This window comes from Giraffa tippelskirchi, chromosome Y, assembly GCF_054371585.1.
Source record: "Giraffa tippelskirchi isolate mGirTip1 chromosome Y, T2T-mGirTip1v1.2.pri, whole genome shotgun sequence".
Taxonomy (NCBI): Eukaryota; Metazoa; Chordata; class Mammalia; order Artiodactyla; family Giraffidae; genus Giraffa; species Giraffa tippelskirchi.
Genome location: NC_137290.1, coordinates 10,868,157 through 10,886,784, shown reverse-complemented (window position 1 = coordinate 10,886,784; position 18,628 = coordinate 10,868,157). Strand labels below are relative to the sequence as shown.

The following is an 18,628-nucleotide window of genomic DNA, read 5'->3' as shown; positions in this document are numbered from 1 at the left end:
GGATCTTAGTTTCCCAAACAGGGATTGAACCTGAGTCCCCTGTGTTGGGAAGCACAGGGTCTTAACCACTGTACCGCCACGGAAGTCCTCTTGTTTTCTTATAATTTAAAACTAATCACCAGACTAAGGAGGTGCTTGCCTGTAGGGAGTAGTGGGGAGGAAGTCTGGCTTCTGTGGTACCTCTGTTCGGTCTCACCTACTGACACATGTGGGCGTGTTACCTATTTTAAGATGGTTATAGTTTTCATTTAGCTGTGATCATCCCATGTGTGCATGGCATGTTTTTTTCCATGTAACCGTACACCTCACACACTGCTCTGTCCCCGGGAAGTCATTTTCACCTTGCTGATAGCTGCAGAGTATGCCCAGAGATTTATCTGTGTGGCCCTCCCCTCTGTTTGAATGTTTCATTTAGTTCTGGTTTTTCACAATTGTAAAGGATACTGTGATGAACATTTTGGTCCTTAAAATATTTTTCTAAACTTAGGAGTCTTTTAAGATTTTGCCAAAAGGTAGTTCCTGTATCAGAAGGGGATTCATTGTATTAGAAGGGGTATACTTGTCTAAGGTTCCTGATACACATCTAAGTTTTCATTCGAAAACATATCGATTTGCACTGCCGCTATTAACTCATGATGGTGCTTTTCACCTTTGCTAGTTTAACAAGAGAAGGGACATCTAATTTTAATTTTATTTATTTCGTTTTTAAGGACACTGAATAGTTTCCTCTGAGCTTCTTAAGCAATTGTATTTCTCCTCTTTGCATTCATTGTCTGTGTGGCTTTAATATCTTCCAATCTATTTGAGCAGTGTCTTTATATAATAAGGATATTATCTGTCTTCATTTTGGCCATAAACATTTTCCCCCAGTTTGTTTCGATAATTTTTTTCAGAAGGTTTCAATTTTTATATAGCTCAATTCTTCTGCTATCTTTTCTAAACCTACAAAATCTAACCACCTCTAAACATTAATGTTTTATTCTGCAGTTTTTATTATTTATAAAATATACTTTAACTGTTACTGAATTTACTTTGAATGTATTATGTGAAAATAAAAATGGTCTCCCATTAACTGCCCCAACATCAATTTTAATAAATGACACATCAAGTCATAATATGTTATTTTATAATACAGTTGTATATCTGTATCATCCAAATTGTTTTGTCACCCTTTACGCATCCTAGATCTATGTTTTTAACTTGTATATAGACTTAGATGAGCTTTCTGTCATTGTACCTTTAAAAAGTGTATTTATATGTATGTGTACTTATATGAGAAAGATATGATGGTTACTCTTCTGGATAAAAAATTTGTTTACCAACTAAAAACAGCTTTTTGATGATTATTGAAGTGAACTTCACAAATCAGGAAGAATTGACATTGTTACATTTATTAGCATCCAGGAATATGATGTTCTTTTATATATTCAAGCATTCTTATCAACTGGTAAAGCTTTGTGTTCTCAACAAAGCTTTTGTTTTTCTCATCAGTTTTCCTTAGTTATTCCCACATACTGTTGCAGTTGTAGGCTTCGTTGTGTAGGCTTTTTCTCGTTGGTTATAATTCCCCCAAACGCCAGCATCCTAGGGATGGGGTTACTATTCCTAGTGTTGCCCCGCGGCATGCACTCAAGCTAGCCAAACCCTGTGCTTCCAGAGGCAGGTGGGGGCCACAGATTCTCCGAAGGAAAATGCAGGAAAAGCATAGCATTAAGTATGTGAGCACAGGTATAGACACAACTTATAAATACCACCCCGATACCCCGCCCCCAGCCTCAGTTTTGAATCTCCTCTCACTCTGGTTCCAGTGCTGGGACCAGGCCATCTGATTTTCAGGTCTCCTCCAGGGGGGACCCTGAAAGAGGGAAGAAGTACAGGACCCACTGGCATGATACCTGGCCCACTTCAGCCTTTCAGACAGAAGACTGGTTTGGATCAGTTGACCATAGGCTTCGTCGTTTGTTTACTTGGGCTTTGGTTTTTCTTGTGGGGTGGGGCAGGATTGGCCATACCACATGACCTACGGGATCTTAGTTCTCCCTACCAATTGTAGAAGCCAGCTGGTGCTCCAGAGGGTGGCGCCTCACTGGGTAGCACTGTCTCCTGCTTTCTTTTAGTTTCATTCTATTACAGAATGCAAATCAAAAATTAGATTTCCTGTTTTAAGCCACATTAAAAAAAAAAAAAAAAACGCCAACCCGGTTCACACCAAAATTCCAGGCCTTCCTACCTGGAACTTCCGCCTAGGTCCTTTGCCTAGAAAAAAGGACCATCTCTCTCTTCAGTGGACCATCACTTAATATAAGGAGATCCAGATGTTGCAGGAGGAGAAGGAGGTGACTGCACAGGAGGGGGTTGAATGTCATCATCGACTGAACAGACATGAGATTGAGCAAACTCTGGGAGATAGTGAAGGACAGGGAAGCCTGGCGTGCTGCAGTCCATGGGGTCGCAAAGAGGCGGACACGACTTAACAACTGAGCGACAGATACAAGGGAAAACTCACAGAGTCACCTGAGGGCGCTGTGATGCCGAAGGGGCTCAAGGGCCCCGAGCTTGGTACCGAGCACTGGTCCAAAGTAGACTCCAGGTGAACTCAGGTGGGCTTTTCGGATATCCTGCTGTGTATGCCAAGCAGCACCAATGAAAATAATATGAGCCTATAATAAGAAGAGAGAAGAGTTGTGTTTACTTACGACAGAAAAAAGTGTTGATTTCTATAAGGCGAACATGGCCAACCTGAAAGTCATCTTCCCAGATTATTCTGACAAGCTGCTCCAAGTTTTCAGCACAGTTTTATATATTGTCAGAACAAAGGCTGCCAGAAGGTTGAGTGCTGAGGAATTGATAACTTTTGAACTGTGTTGCTGGAGAAGACTCGTGAGAGTCCCTTGGACCGCAAGAAGATCAAACTAGTCAATCCTAAAGGAAATCAACCCTCAGTATTCATTGGAAGGACTGAAGCAGAATCTCCAATACTTTGGCCACCTGATGTGAACAACCGACTCTCTGGAAAAGACCCTGATGCTGGGAATGATGGAAGGCGGGAGGAGAAGGGGGCGACAGAGGAAGAGATGGTTGGATGGCATCACCAACTCGATGGACGTGAGTTTGGGCAAACTCGGGAAGATGGCGGACAGGGAATCCTAGTGTGCTGCGGTCCATGATGTCACAGTGAGTCAGACATAACTCAGCCACTGAAAAACAACAGAACAAAAACATTAAACCAGTCAGGGGGGTTATATTTCTTCAGTGTTAAAAGAGAGACCAGCACATACATATCGAGTCAGTGTGGACCTGGCACCTGGGAAGGGAGTCTTCCTATCAAAGAAGAACAAACATGGTGACCCAGAAGGAGGGTCCTTAATCTTTATTTTTAACATGGACATTATTTCTGGTCAAGGTGCCCTTTTCCTGAATAATTGAAGTAGATGTACAATGCATATAAGGGAGACCAAAAAGATGCTATTTTAGTTAGTTCGAGTTTGCTCAGACTCATGTCCATTGAGTCAGTGATGCCATGCAACCATCTCATCCTCTGTTTTCCGCTTCTCCTCCTGCCCTCAATCTTCCCCAGCATCAGGGTCTTTTTCCAGTGAGTCAGTACTTCGCATCACGTGACCAAAGTATTGGAGCGTCAGCTTCAGCGTCAGTCCTTCCAATGACTATTCAGGATTGATTTCCTTTAGGAGGGACTGGTTTGGTCTCCTTGCTGTTCAGGGGACTCTCAGGAGTCGTCTTCAGCACCGTGTATGAGACCTCGGCAAATTGTTTAACCTCTGTGCCTCATTTCTCTATCTGTGAAAGGGGGAATGAAAAAATGGGTCCTGCCTCCTGGGGTGGTTGGGAGAATTAAGTGTCTCATATGGAAAAGCACTCACTCAGGCTGGTATCTGGCTCTCAGGAAGCAATGTTTATTTTTTTAAAGATTTTCTAAATGTGGACCATTTTTATTGAGGTTTTTTTTTTTTTTTTTTTTTTTTTTTTTTACAATATTGGTTCTGTTTTATGGGTTTTTTTGGTCACAAGGCATGTGGGATTTTATCTCCCTGACCAGGCCTTGAACCTGCACCCCCCACATGGGAAGGGGAATTCTTAGGAAAGGATATTTAAATCCTCGTTGTCACTCTGCTGATGCAGCATCAGGGATTCCAGACTGAGGGGTCAAAGCGGCCAGCTTGGTGCTTCTGTTGCATGGGAGCTGGATCCGTCTTTGCTGGGGGGTGGTCCTGTGCACTGCAGGAGGTTGACCAATATCCCCTGTCTCTACCCAAAAGTGTCCCCAGATGGTGCCATAGATACCTTTTAGGGGAGCATGGCCATCCTTGCCTGAATAAGCACTGTTCTACGTGAGATCCCCGTGAGTGGAGTCATGTCAGCCAGAGCTGTGAGACGGCAGGATGGAAATACTGCGGGCAGTGCTCATGGAGAGGCAGTTGCTAAAATCTCATCCTACCCCCGAAGCGATGCTTCCATGCCACTCAGCAGCTGAGCTGACGTGTCGCGTTGGCCGATGGCTCAAACCCAGGGTGTCTGCTCCTCTCCACTGCTTCAGATTGTGATGCTTTTTAAGTTATGTGTTTGCTTTTGGCTGCACGGGGTCTTCGTTACTGCACAAGGGCCTTCTCGAGCTGCAGCGAACGGGGGCTATCCTGGGGTTGCGATGTGTGGCATTCTCATGGCGGCGGCTTCTCTGTTGCATAGCACAGGCTCCAGAGTCCACAGGCTTCAGTAGTTAGAGCACACGGGCTCAGCAGTCGCGGCTGGCGCACGGGCTCAGCTGCCCTGCAGCTTGTGGAATCTTCCCAGACCAGGGATTGAACCTGGGCCCCCGGCATTGGCAGGCGGATTCTTCACAACTGGACCCCCAGGGAAGTCCCCAATCATGATGTTTGCAGCATTGTTATTTATATCCATGAAGAGCCCGTCCCACACAGTTCTGAGAAACACAGACTCACCCATTTGGAGAAAGCAGTAGAGACGCAGGGTTTTACATACCAGGCACAATTCTCACAGTTACACCTGTACTAACTTTACTTAATCCTCATGATTCTCAGAGAAGGCGATGGCACCCCACTCCAGTACTCTTGCCTGGAAAATCTCATGGACGGAGGAGCCTGGCGGGCTGCAGTCCACAGGCTCTCTAAGAGTCGGGCAGGACTGAGCGACTTCACTTTCACTTTTCAATTTCATGCATTGGAGAAGGGAACGGCAACCCACTCCAGTGTTCTTGCATGGAGAATCCCAGGGACGGGGGATCCTGGTAAGCTGAGGTCCATGAGTTGGACACGACTGAGCGCCTTAGCAGCAGCAGCAGGATGACAATTCTATGGTGGGTGAGGGGACATTGTTATTCCTACATGTTGCAGATAAAGAAACCAAAGCACAGAGAGGTTAAGCAACTTGCCTAACATCACACAGCTGGTACGTGGCTGGGCTAGGATTGAGCCTTGGAGGTGGGTATTTGACATGCACAGTGCCATTTCCTTTTCTTCTTCCCTCTGGTTGGTTAGGATCTTCCCAACCCAGGGAATGGACCCGAGTCTCTTTTGTCTTCCCGCATTGGCGGGCAGGTTCTTTACCACCACCTGAGAAGCCCTTGATAGTTGAGTTAACTGCCAAGTCAAGAAGTTTAAATAACAACCTGGAATTTGGGTTCTCTTGAAAAGTATCAGAGAATCTGGCAGTGCTTGGTCCACCACCACCAGTTGGCAGGAGCTTGGAGAGGCCGCCTCATTGCAACAGATTCCGTTTCTCCAGGGCCCCCATCACTCCCTGTTCTATCAGTTGGCTGGATTCACTAATTCACTAATAATTCGATGGATGTCTTTGCCCAGACTCTGCAGATATTAGATTTTCAGACTTCCAGGGACGACAAATCACGCATGTGTGGTTTTGTCTGTCTGTTTCTTTTTGTTTGTTTTTTAGGAGCCTAGCCATACTAATCTTTAATTCAGTCCTGCCTATGTTACAGAGGATGGCTGATTTCGGTTTCCTTTTTGTGTGTGTGTGTGGGCATGCTGAGAGGCCTCTGACTTTTTGAGACCTCGAGGGCTGTAGCCACCAGGCTCCCCTGTCCAGGGGATTCTCCAGGCGAGAATACTGGAGTGGGTTGCCATTTCCTCCTCCAGGATTCTTCCTGACCCAGCGATCAAACTTATATCTCCTGCACTGGCAGGCAGATGCTTTACCACTGGGCCACATGGGTAGCCCCAGGACAGGGGAGGGATCCAGAAACTCAGCGTCACAGGCCTGACATTTTCCTTGTGGCTTTTGGAAATAAAGAAGTTTTCACATATTGAGATCTAGGGAAGCCATTCCGGCTCATGCATGGGTTAACCTGATACTACATCAGCAGAATGATAACGAGGATTTAAATATCGTTTCTTAAGACTGCCCCTTCCAATGCAGGGGTGCAGGTTCAATCACTGTTCGGGGAGATAAAATCCCACATGCGTTGTTCCAAAAAAAAAAAAAAAAAAAACCAATAAAAGAGAACTTATATTGTAAAACAAATTCAATAAAAAATTTAAAAAATGGTCCACATTTTAAAAAATGTTTAAAAGATAAATATTGGTTCTTGAAAGCCAGATACCAACCCTAGTGAGTTCTTTGCACATGACACACTTAATTCTCCGAACCACCCCAGGAGGCAGGACCCATTTTATCATTCCCCCTTTCACAGATAGAAAAACTGAGGCACAGAGGTTAAACAGTTTGCCGAGGTCTCATACATGGTGCTGAAGACGACTCCTGAGAGTCCCCTGAACACAAGGAGACAAAACCAGTCTATGCTAAAGGAAATCAACCCTGAATATTCATGGGAAGGACTGATGCTGAAGCTGATGCTCCAATACTTTGGACACCTGATGGGAACAACTGACTCACTGGAAAAGACCCTGATGCTGGGAAAGATTGAGGGTGGGAGGAGAAGGGGACAGCAGAGGATGAGATGGTTGGATGGCATCACCGACTCAGTGGACATAAGTTTGAGCAAACTCGAACTCACTAAAATAGCATCTTTTTGGCCTCCCTTACATGCATTGCACCGACTCGATGGACATGGGTTTGGGTGGACTCTGGGAGTTGGTGATGGACAGGGAGGCCTGGCATGCTGCAATTCATGGGGTCGCAAAGAGTCGGACACAACTGAGCGACTGAACTGAACTGAACTGATACGCATTGTACATCTGCTTCAATTATTTAGGAAAAGGGCACCTTTTAGGAAAAGGGACCTTTTTCCTAAAAGGTGCCTGGGGACCACAAGGACAAAAGCGGGGAAGGAGCGGCTCACAACCCCCGAACACCCCCACTCCACACGGTTTCTCAGATCGAGCGGTTAAAACTGCCTGAAACAAGTTTGTTGTTATCAGGGTTGGAGGACTGGAAATTCTGGCCTCACACCCACTCTGTGAGCCTAACGTCCTGGCATCACTGTCTCCCTGGCGGGGGGTTCCCCCTGGGCCCCCACCCTCATCCCTCCCCTCCCCTACCTTGTCCCTGCCCGGGCCCAGGTCTTCCAGGAGGCCAGAAGTGGGGTTGACAGGGGAAAACCATGTTATACTGCCAAGCTTCGGAGACACAAGGGCCTGGATGCCTGGGGGTGGGGATAGGAAGGGCCGGGGGCTGGGGTCCCACACTGCAGAATCACCAAATGCACAGTGACCCCCAGGCACGCAGTCACCCCTCTCCCAAACACCCACACACTGCTGCTCACAATGGCCTACTCACAAAACCCCCAAGATGGTGGCAAATGACACTCTTTTGGATTGGGCACACACTTGCCGAAACACACCCCGCCTGGCCTGTGTGTTGAGGCTGGTCCTTACCCTTAAGGATGGACTCTCATCAGACCTTAAACAAATGGATTCCCAGCACAAAAGCTGAGAAATTCTGTGGGCATTTGGGTAGCTGGCACTTTGGGACTATTACGAATGGACCTGTTAGGAACATTCTTTATACATGTGCAGGTATATATGTAAGGTTTACATATATATATATATGTGTGTGTGTGTATATATGATTCATTGGAAACACTGATGCTGAAGCTGAAACTCCAATACTTTGGCCACATGATGTGAATAACTGACTCATTTGAAAAGACCCTGATGCTGGGAAAGATTGAAAGTGTGAGGAGAATGGGATGACAGAGGATGAGATGGTTGGATGGCATCATCAACTGGATGGACGTGACTTTGAGTCAACCCTGGGAGTTGGTGGTGGACTGGGAGGCCTGGCATGCTACAGTCTGTGGGGTTGCGAAGAGCTGGACATGCCTGAGTGACTAGACTCAACTGAACGGATATATACATGAGTTAACCTATAGATTTGCAGGCAGATTCTTTGTTGTCTGAGACATGAGGGAAGCCTATATATACTGGCAAGCTGCAGTCCATAGGGTCACAAAGAGCAGACACTGCCGAAGCAACAGCACATATATATATATATAATGAGTTCATTTCTGTTTTTGTTTTATAGAAGTATAGTGGATTTACGATGTTGTATTAGTTTTTGGGGCAGAGCAAAGTGATTCAGATAGAAGTATGTAGGATTTTTCAGATTGGTTTTCATTACAGGATACTAGATAGAGCTCCCTGGGCTATGCAGCAGGACCTTATGTACTTTTGTATATAGCAGTTTGTATCTGCTAATCCCAAAGGCCTAATTTATCCCTTCCCCAATCCCTTTCCCTTTCAGTAAGTATAAGTGTGTTTCCTATGTCTGCGAGTCTGTTTCTGTTTCCTAAATCCATTTGTATGAATTTCCATCTATAAGTTATATCATAAGGTATTTGTCTTTCTCTGCCTGTCTTCACTCGGTATGATAATCTCTAGGTCTATCCATGTTGCTGCAAATGGCATAATTTCATTCTTTTTGATGGCTTAGTGATACCGAAGCGACAGCACGTGTATATACATGAGTTAATTTTTGGTTTTGTTTTATAGAAGTATAGTGGATTTACGACAATGTTGTATTAGTTTCTGGTGCACAGCAAAGTGATTCGGATAGAAATATGAATGTTCAGATTGGTTTTCATTACAGGATATCAGATAGAGCTCCCTGGACTATGCAGCAGGACCTTATGTATTTTTGTATATAGCAGTTTGTATCTGCTAATCCCAAAGGCCTAATTTATCCCTTCCCCAACCCCTTTCCCTTTCAGTAAGTATGTGTTTTCTATGTCTGCAAGTCTGTTTCTGTTTTTTCTAAGTTCATTTTTATGAGATTCCATCTATATGTTATATTATAAGGTATTTGTCTTTCTCTGCCTGACTTCTCTCGGTATGATAATCTCGAGGTCTATCCATGTTGCTGCAAATGGCATAATTTCATTCTTTTTGATGGCTTAGTGATACTCCGTTGTGTATATGTACCACATCTTCTTCATCCGTTCGTCTGCTGATGGACCCTGAGGTTTCTTCCATGTCTTGGCTGTTGTAAACAGTGCTGCTCTGAACATAGGGATGCATGGGTCTTTTCCTAGTAGAGTTTTCTTCAGGTACATGCCTGGGAGTGGGATTGCTGGCTCATACGATAGCTTTATTTTTAGTTTGTAAGGAACCTCCACACTGTTCTCTAGAGTGACGGCAGCAGTTTATATTCCCACCAACAGTGTGAGAGGTGTCGTGAAACATCTTCGTACACACCCTCTGTTAGCTTAATACGCATTTCTACTGGGAATATACCCAAGAATGGGGTTGTTGGGGTTGGACGTGCATATGTGCAGTTATGCCAACCACCAGTTTTCTCTTCTAAAGAGCAGCACTAATTCACACTTCCATAACAATGCACAAGAGTTCCAGGGGTTTCACCGCCTCACCGACTCTCCTGCTTTTCCTTTAATCAGTCGGAAGGATATGTGCTTGTACCCCTGGAATCTGGTTTTTGAAGGCAAAACTTTTAAAAGAAATTTCTCAAGATGAATAGATTATAAATATCCACAAAATTAAAACTTCAAAAGTAGAAGGTAGAGAGAGAGAGGCTTTTTGTTTGTTTGTTTTAATGAATACACCTTGTTACCACTTGGGATTCTTGTGAAATGCATGTATTATCTTAAAGAGAAAACTCGCTCTATAGTCTTCTAAATTGCTGAAGTGCTGAAGCTCATGGGTGATCATTTGACTTCTCAGAAATGAGTGGGTGCTTTCCTAAGTAACAGAGGGCTGGAAACTGGTGATAATCTTAAAGTCAGCCAGCACCAAAGAACTGTCATAAATATCTCATAAGCGGTGAAGTCAACAATACCTGCATGCAAGGAAGAACTGGAAAAGATGCTGATTGAATCAACAACAGAAAAACCCTGGGGGAAGGGCGCTGCAGGGGGAGGAAACAGCCAGTGCAAAGGCCCTGAATCAGGGTTTCTGTTGCTTGCCACCAAAGGAGTCTGATACAGAGGCTTGTTGTTGTTGTTTAACTGCTAAGTCCTGTTGGCACAGTCTCTAGAGTCAGCCTCCTTGGATTTGAATCCTGGCTTGGCTCCTTATGATCTGTGTGACCTGAAGCAAGCGACAGGAACTCTGTGCCTCTGTTCTCTTATCTCAGAAAGAGACAGAATAACAGAATTGGCCACGTGGTCGTGAGCATTAAGGGGATCGACATGTGTAAAGACACTGGGTTGGTGCCTACTGCATGGTCAATACCCAAGATAACTTCCTCATTCTAATTATCTGCATATCAAAAAAGAGGGGAGGAGATTCTGGTCCATGGAGGAGAAATACATCTTGGGGGTTTGAGAGTAGGCCACTGTGAGCAGCAGTGAGTGTGTGGGTGTGCCTTGGGGGTCACTGTGTATCTGGAGTAGGCATAGGGCAGGCCCCCAGGTCCCAGACATCAGTGCCACCCCCCCGACCCCCAGGCATCCAGACCCTTGGGTCTCCGCGGCTCGGCAGTATAACACGGTTCTTGGTTCTTCCCTGTCAACCCCACCTGCCTCCTGGAAGACCTGGGCCCGGCAGTATAACAGGGTTCTTGGTTCTTCCCTGTCAACCCCACCTGCCTACTGGAAGACCTGGGCCCAGGCTGGGTCGAGGTCGGGGAGGGGAAGGGGCGCTGGGGGCGGGGGGCCCAGGTGGACCCCCCGCCAGGGAGACAATATTCCAGGGACGCTGGGCTCACAGAGCAGGTATGAAAGCAACATTTCCAACCCTCCAACCCTGGTAATAAAACCACAGCCAGCACTAGCACTTGCTGTCTGTTTTGGGCACTGTTATACCCACCTGATCTGAGTCCCTGTGGGCCCGGGCGGGGTCGTTGGTCTGGAGCCGCTCCTTCCGTGCTTTTGTCCAGGGTGTCCCCAGAAGGGTTTTCCGGGAACCCACCGCCCTCACCGCCCCCGCGGGACGCCAGGAAGCGGCCCGGGGCCGGCCCGCCCCGACTCTGTGCCTCTGGGCAGCCCAGAGCCGAGTCGCTGCCGGGGCTCCGAAGGGTCTGCGCCGTCCGGGCGAGTGTGCAGTGCGGGGCGGCGGGCGAAGGGCGGCGGGCGGCGGGCCGCGGGCTGGCGCTGCGGGGTCGCCGCGGGGAGGGCGGAGGCGGCCCGCCAGGAGGTGCGGGTGCGTTCCGGCGGCGGGGCGCGGGCGCGCGCGCCGAGGAGGCCCCCGAGGAGCCCGCGGCTCCCCTAGGGCGGCCGCAGTCCTCAGACCCTTCTGAGGCGCGAGGCGGGCGATTCGTGGTCCGAGGGCTCCTCGGGCCGCCGGGAAGAGAGCAGGCTGGAGGGCAGCGAGGAGGACTGGGCCTTGTGGGTGAAGGCCTGGCTGGGCCTCCTCCCTGGGCAGGTGCAGGAGGAGCAGGCGCCCGGCCCGAAGACGCCAGGAGGTAGGAGCGCGGGTCTGCGGGCCGCGCGGCTCCCTTGGGGGACGAGGCGCTCTGGGGAGGCGGCAGGGCCGGGGCCTCCTTCCGGAACGGCCGGAGGCAGCTCAGGAGGCTGACTCGGGGGAGCCTAGACGGGGGTCTGGGGGAGTGGGGCGGGGCGTGCAACCCCTCCGGAGCCTTTCGGGGGCACCAGAGCAAGCTGGCGAGAAGCGTGCTTGCCGGAGCGTTATGGAGCCTCGTGTGTCTCCGCGCCCGCGCCTGCGGCCGGCGGGTGCCTGGAGCGCGCCGGGGACGCGCATCTGAGGGGGGCGACCTCTGGGGGAGACTGGGCGTCGGCCCCCGAGTCCAGCCCTAGGCGATCCTGTGTCTGGAGGCCGATTCCGGCTTTGCAAACGTGTCTGCCAAGGCGTCTGTGTCTTTATGTCCCCGTGTCCAAAGTGTCTGTTTGAAAATAGGTGTTTCTGCAAGTCCGTACATGCGTGTGCCTGTGTGTGTATCTGCCCGGATTGTCTGCTCTTTCAAGCTCCAGGAACCTAAACCTGAACGTTTGTGTGTGTGGATCTGTGAGCGGGTCTTAGCGTTTCCAAAAGGCCTGCGAGCTGAAGGGGTGACTCTGATTTTCCAGGAATGTTTGTGACTGCGGTGTGGGTGTGGGTATGTGTGTGTCCGTGTGCACGGCTGGGTGTCTCCGAGGGTGTCTGAGAGAGACACGCCAGGGTTTCTCTCTGCTTATCTGTGTGATTTGATTTCCTAGTAGGTTTCACTGTTTACCAAGCCTGTAAGTCCAAAGCAGTGATTCTGATGTTTAAAAACACCATCTGGATAGAGTGTAAAGGCGAGTGAACCTGCGGGTAGGGGTGGGGGTGGTCTGAGAGGGGAAGCCTCTGGGGGATGGGTCCCCAGGTGAGACTGGGGGTTGAGCCTGGGGTGTCAGACAGAGGTGGTCTGGGTGTCCCATAGAGTGTCCTTTCAGATTGAATTGTGCAAATATGTGTGTCCTGAGTGTGTGTGCCTGGAAGTGCCCAGTATTTGAAGCTTTGTGCATCTGCACGTCTGTGTGTGTGTGTGTGTATGCACGCATGCGTGCCTGAGCGTTCCTGAACCTCACGATGTGTTACTGCCCATTTGCGTGTGTTTCAGGATCTACAAGTGCAAAGTGTGTCTTTATTTGCACACGTGGGACTCTGGGGCCAGGGGTGTGGCTGGGAGTTGTTGAGAGTGTCCCCCTGTGAGTCCAGAGCTGGGGGTCAGCTCGCGGGAGGGAGTCACTGTGTGTGTGTAATCCTTCAAGACCCCCACCCCTGGGTCTCTGAAGCTTGAGCCTCTGTGCCTTTCCCAGGAAGGCCTGGCCCCACAGTGGGGGAGGGGCGCTGGGCGAGGGGCCAGGCGCTGAGGTCCAGTAGGGACAGCTCATAGGAGGGACAGTGATGCTGGCAGGCTGGGGGTCTTCCTGGAGGAAGAGGCCCGGGACCCTCCCCACGAATAACGGAATTGCGGTGAACATTCTGACGCCCGTGCGGTTGTCAGAGACCCTGTTAACCTCTTGACTTAATATCTGGGGGTTGGGGCGGGGACGGGGGCCTTGTGTGACTGGGCAACCCAGCCGCATTCATTCTCTCGCGTTTGTCCACAGGCTCCGTGGGCATCCCCAGAGCCAGCCCTGTCCGGGCGTCAAGCAAAGGCACTGGGGCCCCATCCCGCCTACGCCCAGGGTGGAAGACCCAGGTCGCAATGATAGTCTCGAGATCAGTTCCTTGGCCACGGTCCTGAAGGGTCTCCAACTTTCATGTTCAGGCAGGATGGTGCTGCGGGGTCTCCGCGGGGAGCATGGGGTAGGGGCACCCGGGGAGGATGTGCGGGGGCCTCCTGGGGAGTGGGGTGCAGGGGCGCGACCTGGGGGCCACTGAGACCCAATGGGGAGGGCGGTGGCACCCCTTGAGGAACCAGGCCTCCCTGAGGGCCATCTCACCTTCTGAGCCTCCCGGCCCCTCCCAAGTCTGAGTGTTTCTGGGGTCACCAGGAGGAGCCACGACTGCAGTGGTCAGAGGAGGCTGGGGTATCTGCAAGAGGGGATGGCGGTGACCACCCGCAGGACAGCGGAGGGGGATCTGGGTCCTGGTCCCCAGGTTTTAGGGAGCGCAAGGGACAGACCTGTGGACTTGTTAGTTTGGGGGAGGAGGCGGGACTTTGTGCAGGACACAGGAGAGGTCAGGTGGGAATCACGGGTCCAGGCACAGCCCTGACCAAAGAGAAGATTGAGAAATTGTCTCTGGGGGGAGCCTGTTGGGACAAATAGGGACAGAGAAACTTCTGGAGGCATATGGAGGTCCTCGGAGGATGGCTGTGATGATGTGCTGCTAACTACAGCCGTCGGAAATGGGCTTGGCGACCTCCAGGGACTTTGGGGGGTCGTGTCTGGTTTTGGGGGTCAGGGTGCCTCTCTGAGGGGCAGCCTCTGGGGGAGGGGCCAGGCCCGGGTGGGCCGGGGTCAGTGGGCGGGGACGGTGGGCTCAGGGCAGCTTGTGTCAGAGGGGCGGCCTCCGGGGGAGGCGCCGGGGCTGGGGGGCCAGGCTCAGCCGGAGGGGACGGTGGGCACACAGCTCTTATGTCTTCCCCTCTGGGGCTGCAGGGCAGTGTGTCTGCCTGCGGCTCTCGGTTCTTTCCAATAAACTTCTGGGTGCAGCTGGTGCCCCAGATGCTTGGAGCACGTCATGGAGAGCCAGAGTGCGTGAGAGGACCCGAGGGGGTCTCCCCGTTCCTGGGGGGTTGTCCCAGCTCTGAGGGTCCTGGAGGGCTGCCCCAGTTCTGAAGCCCACATGCCCTACTGACCAGCACCTTGTCCCTGTGCCTCAGCTGCTTGGTGACCCAGGGGCCTTTTCCCTCCCGCAGGGTTTCTCTCCCCCAGACAACCTGGCCCAGAACGAGGCCCTGGACTGATGAGGGAGAGATCAGAGGTCAGAGGTCAGGCTGGAGCGTCCCAGGGTTAGAGACAGTGATCCAGGGAAGGTGCGTAGGAGACGGTGGGGGGGAGGCCTCCTGACCCACCCCCGCCACCAACAGCGATAGAGTTGGATCCGACACGGGACTGCCTGAGTCTGGGTCAGACTGTGTTCTCAACACTTGACATGCATTTAATTCTATGTAATCCTCACGTTTCATCATTCTGCTCATTTTGTGGATGGGAAAGCTGACAGCACAAGAGGTTAAATACCCCCAAACTGGGGCATCCCAGGTAAAACACATGATAAATACTTAAATAGAAATTTCAGGTGAAGAATGAATTACCTTTTAGTACAAGTACATCGAAAGTAGTCCATGGGACATGCCAATACTGAAACACAGTTCAGCAGAATAAACACAAAATGAATTTTTATGTCATGTAGGACATGACCCATGCAGTGTTTGGAGATAGTTATTCTAAAAAACGATCTGTGTGTCTGAAACTCAAATCTCAGTGTGCTGTGCTTTCTTGTGCTGTTGGTAAACCTTGAGCTCTCTCAGTTAGTGACTGGCAGGCTGGAATCCCCCCAGTTCTCACCCCCAGACACGCTGGCCCAAGTCCTGCCCAGGGCAATGCTGGCCGGAGGTGAGGACCCCACACTGAGCCTGTGCAGAGAAGCCTCCCTGCAGGGCCGGCCCCTCCCCCGGGCTGTGCTGAGGGGTCTGGGGCTCGGCCCCTCCCATTGACCACAGTCCTGATGTGGACCTGGATGGCCCCGAGGACAGGGAGGGGAGGGCCTGTCTGAACCCCTCGGTCAGACTGCCTGGTAGCCCTGGGAAGGAGCTGAAAGACAGCCCTGGGAATGCCCCAGGAGTGCAATTACTGAGTGCCTGCTGTATGCCAGACTCCTGAGGCCCTTTTGATTCCCACTTAGCCAAGCTGCAGCTTCCTGTCCCCAGCACTTTATGTCACAGGTTTTGTAGTTTTAGAGGGGGTAAGTCCCAGGTACCACGAGCCCTGCCCCTGTCCTTGCCAGGCTCCATGACAACCGGTCTCCCCAGATCACATGCTGGGCTTTGGACGGAAGCAGGAGGGAGGCATTGTCAACACGTCCCCTTGGTTCCTTGGATGTTGGGGACCTGGAGACATGCGGAGGGGATGGAGCTGTCTGAGTGCACCCGACCTCTGGGTTCACACCCGGGCCCCCTGGCTCTGCCACCCAGGCACTGACTGCTGTCTCTCCTGTTCACAGGGAGCAGCGGTGGAGTCACCATGCTGCCTCTGAACACCAGCAGGGGCCAGGAAAGGGAGGAGGTGCAGACCAGGCCTCCACAGAGACGAGGTGAGACACACGTGGGGCGGAAACTGTGGGCAGGCAGGAGTGGGGAGGGCCTCAGGGAAAGGCTGATGGGGAAGGGATGACCCTGAAGACTGGCCCCAACCCCAAGTATCTCCCACTGGCTCCTCTTAAGGAGGGGGGGGGCTGGGGACACCCAGTCATTGTAGCTGACGTGATGATGGTACGCCAGATATTGCCGCAATCCACCATGTCTTTCCCCACGTATTTTATCAAATCTCTCAGAGCCTATAACCATCACACAAAACAACAGGCATGCCTCTCCGTCGCTCAGCTTTGTAGTTCCTTCCCCAGACATAGCTACTTTCTAGCTCCTTGTCCAGCTTTCTAGAATGTTCTATGCTCACTCATGGAGACAAGGATGTGTATGTATCTGTTACTGTGTATTTATATCTGATATACGGGTGCATACTACACATGCCACTTTCATTCATACTGGGTCTTGTTTCATTTAGTTCTGATCTGACACTGAGAATCTTCCAGTCACAGTCCCAAGTCTTTCCACACATCCAGTCACACATGCTTCACAGTGAGGGAGGGACAGGAATTACCGCCTTTTGAGATGGGAAATCTGAAGGGTGACAAGTGTGAATCATCAGCTCACAGTGGGATCGGAACCCTGGCCATCTGGCCTGGGGGTCTTTGACCTTAAGCACTGTGTCCCCTGTCCATCTCGAGGACTCTCCCCCTCAGGATGCCTGGTTTGTGTTCCAGCTGCCTGGGATTCCATAGTCTCTCTGTGCTACGTGTGTGTGCTCAGTTGCTTCGGTCATGTCTGACTCTTTGCTACCCTTCAGACTGTAACCCTGCCAAGGTCCTCTGTCCATGGAATCCTCCAGGCAAGAATACTGGGGTGGGTTCCCATTTCCTTCTCCCAGGGATCTTCCTGGATCCAGGGATTGAACCCAGGTCTCCTGTGTCTCCTGCACTGGCAGGCAGATTCTTTACCACTGAGCCATCAGGGAAGCTTAACCAGGTTCGTGCAGGTGGCCATTTGGGTTATTCCCAGTGTTTGATGATGACAATATATGCAAGTAGAAACAGGACTCTACTTGGGTCACATTACACAGGGGAGTGGATCCAGGACCATATGTTTAGAAAGGGAGATGGCAGTGTCCGAGGGGACGTTTGCACAGGTGGCCTGGATGCTCCTCCAGAGAGAGGCCAGGAGTGGAGGCGTGTGTAAGGAAATAGACGGATTTGTGCGCAGCTTTGAAATAGCAGGAACTCTGACTCCAAATTGACATGTCTGTCTTCTTCGAGGAAACTCTAGTGTTTTCTGGAGAGACGTGCCCCACTGGCACCTGTGTATCAGCTGTGCCTTCCTCCTGGGCACGGGCGCCCCAGGGCGTCACTATCTCCAGAGCTCCTGTTGTCTAACTCTAGCCTCTCCACTCACTGACAAGCCCTGTCTGTTCCCTGGGGACCTTCAGGATGCAACTTCATGCATCTCTGCAGGCACTGCTGTGCAAACTCCCACAAGGGTCCTAAGCTCTCTGTTTCCTTATTGCTAAGTTGGAGGAATATAGTGCCCATCTCAGAGAGTTATTATGAACAGCCAAACAAGCTAATGCCTGCAAAACACTTAAAAGCACACCTGACACATAACAGGTACTCCACAGGTATTAGCCGTCTTCACTGGTTTCCTGATGAGCATCTTATTATTATAGAGTTTCTCAAGCCTCAGTGGGCGAGATAGCCTCATGCCTCTTTCTTCCTCGCTCAGCCCTGCCTTTTGAGAGCACTACCGGTCGGCAAAGGGGGCCCACCGGAAAGAACGCAAGAGTGTCAGCCAAACGGGCGCCGACGTGTGGCATGGTGGGTCTAGTTGTTTTCTCCTTTGCCCAGAGAACCCTGGGCCTGAGAGGTCAGGCTTATCGGCCAGCCTCTCCGCCCAGCAGAGACCCTTGGGTGCCTGGGTGCCCTGTGCCCCTCCGCCGTCCCAGATGGGACCCCTTCCTGTGGAGGGGATGGTTTTCCTTGAGGGTGCTGCCCTCTTTCCTGCCTCCTTCTCTTTGCTGATTCCAACCTCTGCTCCTGTGTCACCTCCTTCATGAAGCCGCCCTTGACACTGCCTCCCCGATGCCTTGCCTTGCTGAGTTTCTTCAGCACTATTACTGCTACTTGAGATTACACTGTGTATCTATTTGCTCCTAATCTGTCTCCCTTAGGAGAGTAGTTCAGGGGGAGGATGCCAGCAGGAACCCCCGTGTTGTTCAGTGACACATCCCCTGTCTAGATCAGGTGTAACCGGTGTCAGGCTCTGTATACACACGGGCTGATTAAATGAAGGAATGAATTAGGGAACGGTCCCTCCTGTGGAGGCAAGTATGGCCTTGTCTACCTGGGTACCATTCTTCTTTTTCCTACTAACCACTTTGACTTTTCCGGGGAGACCACGTGTCTCCATGCTCTTTGGATGGATCTGATCCCATCCTCAGACCAGCTCCAGGTCCGCCCCGACCAATCAGAGCCGGCGGTGCCAAGGTTCCCTGTGATTGTACCTGGGCTGGGCACGTGAC

General features: G+C 50.8%; 1 protein-coding gene across 1 annotated transcript; it reads right to left on the bottom strand.

Moving 5' to 3' along the window:
- Positions 1–1,371: 1,371 nt before the first annotated feature.
- On the bottom strand, positions 1,372–14,970 carry LOC145537694 (uncharacterized). Its single transcript, XM_081568544.1, has 4 exons — positions 14,961–14,970; positions 14,634–14,741; positions 11,217–12,107; positions 1,372–3,197 (listed from the first exon to the last, which is right to left on the bottom strand). Exons 1-4 carry the CDS (start codon positions 14,968–14,970, stop codon positions 2,947–2,949), a joined length of 1,260 nt encoding a protein of 419 aa, XP_081424670.1. The 3' UTR covers positions 1,372–2,946.
- Between the last annotated feature and the right edge of the window lie 3,658 nt (positions 14,971–18,628).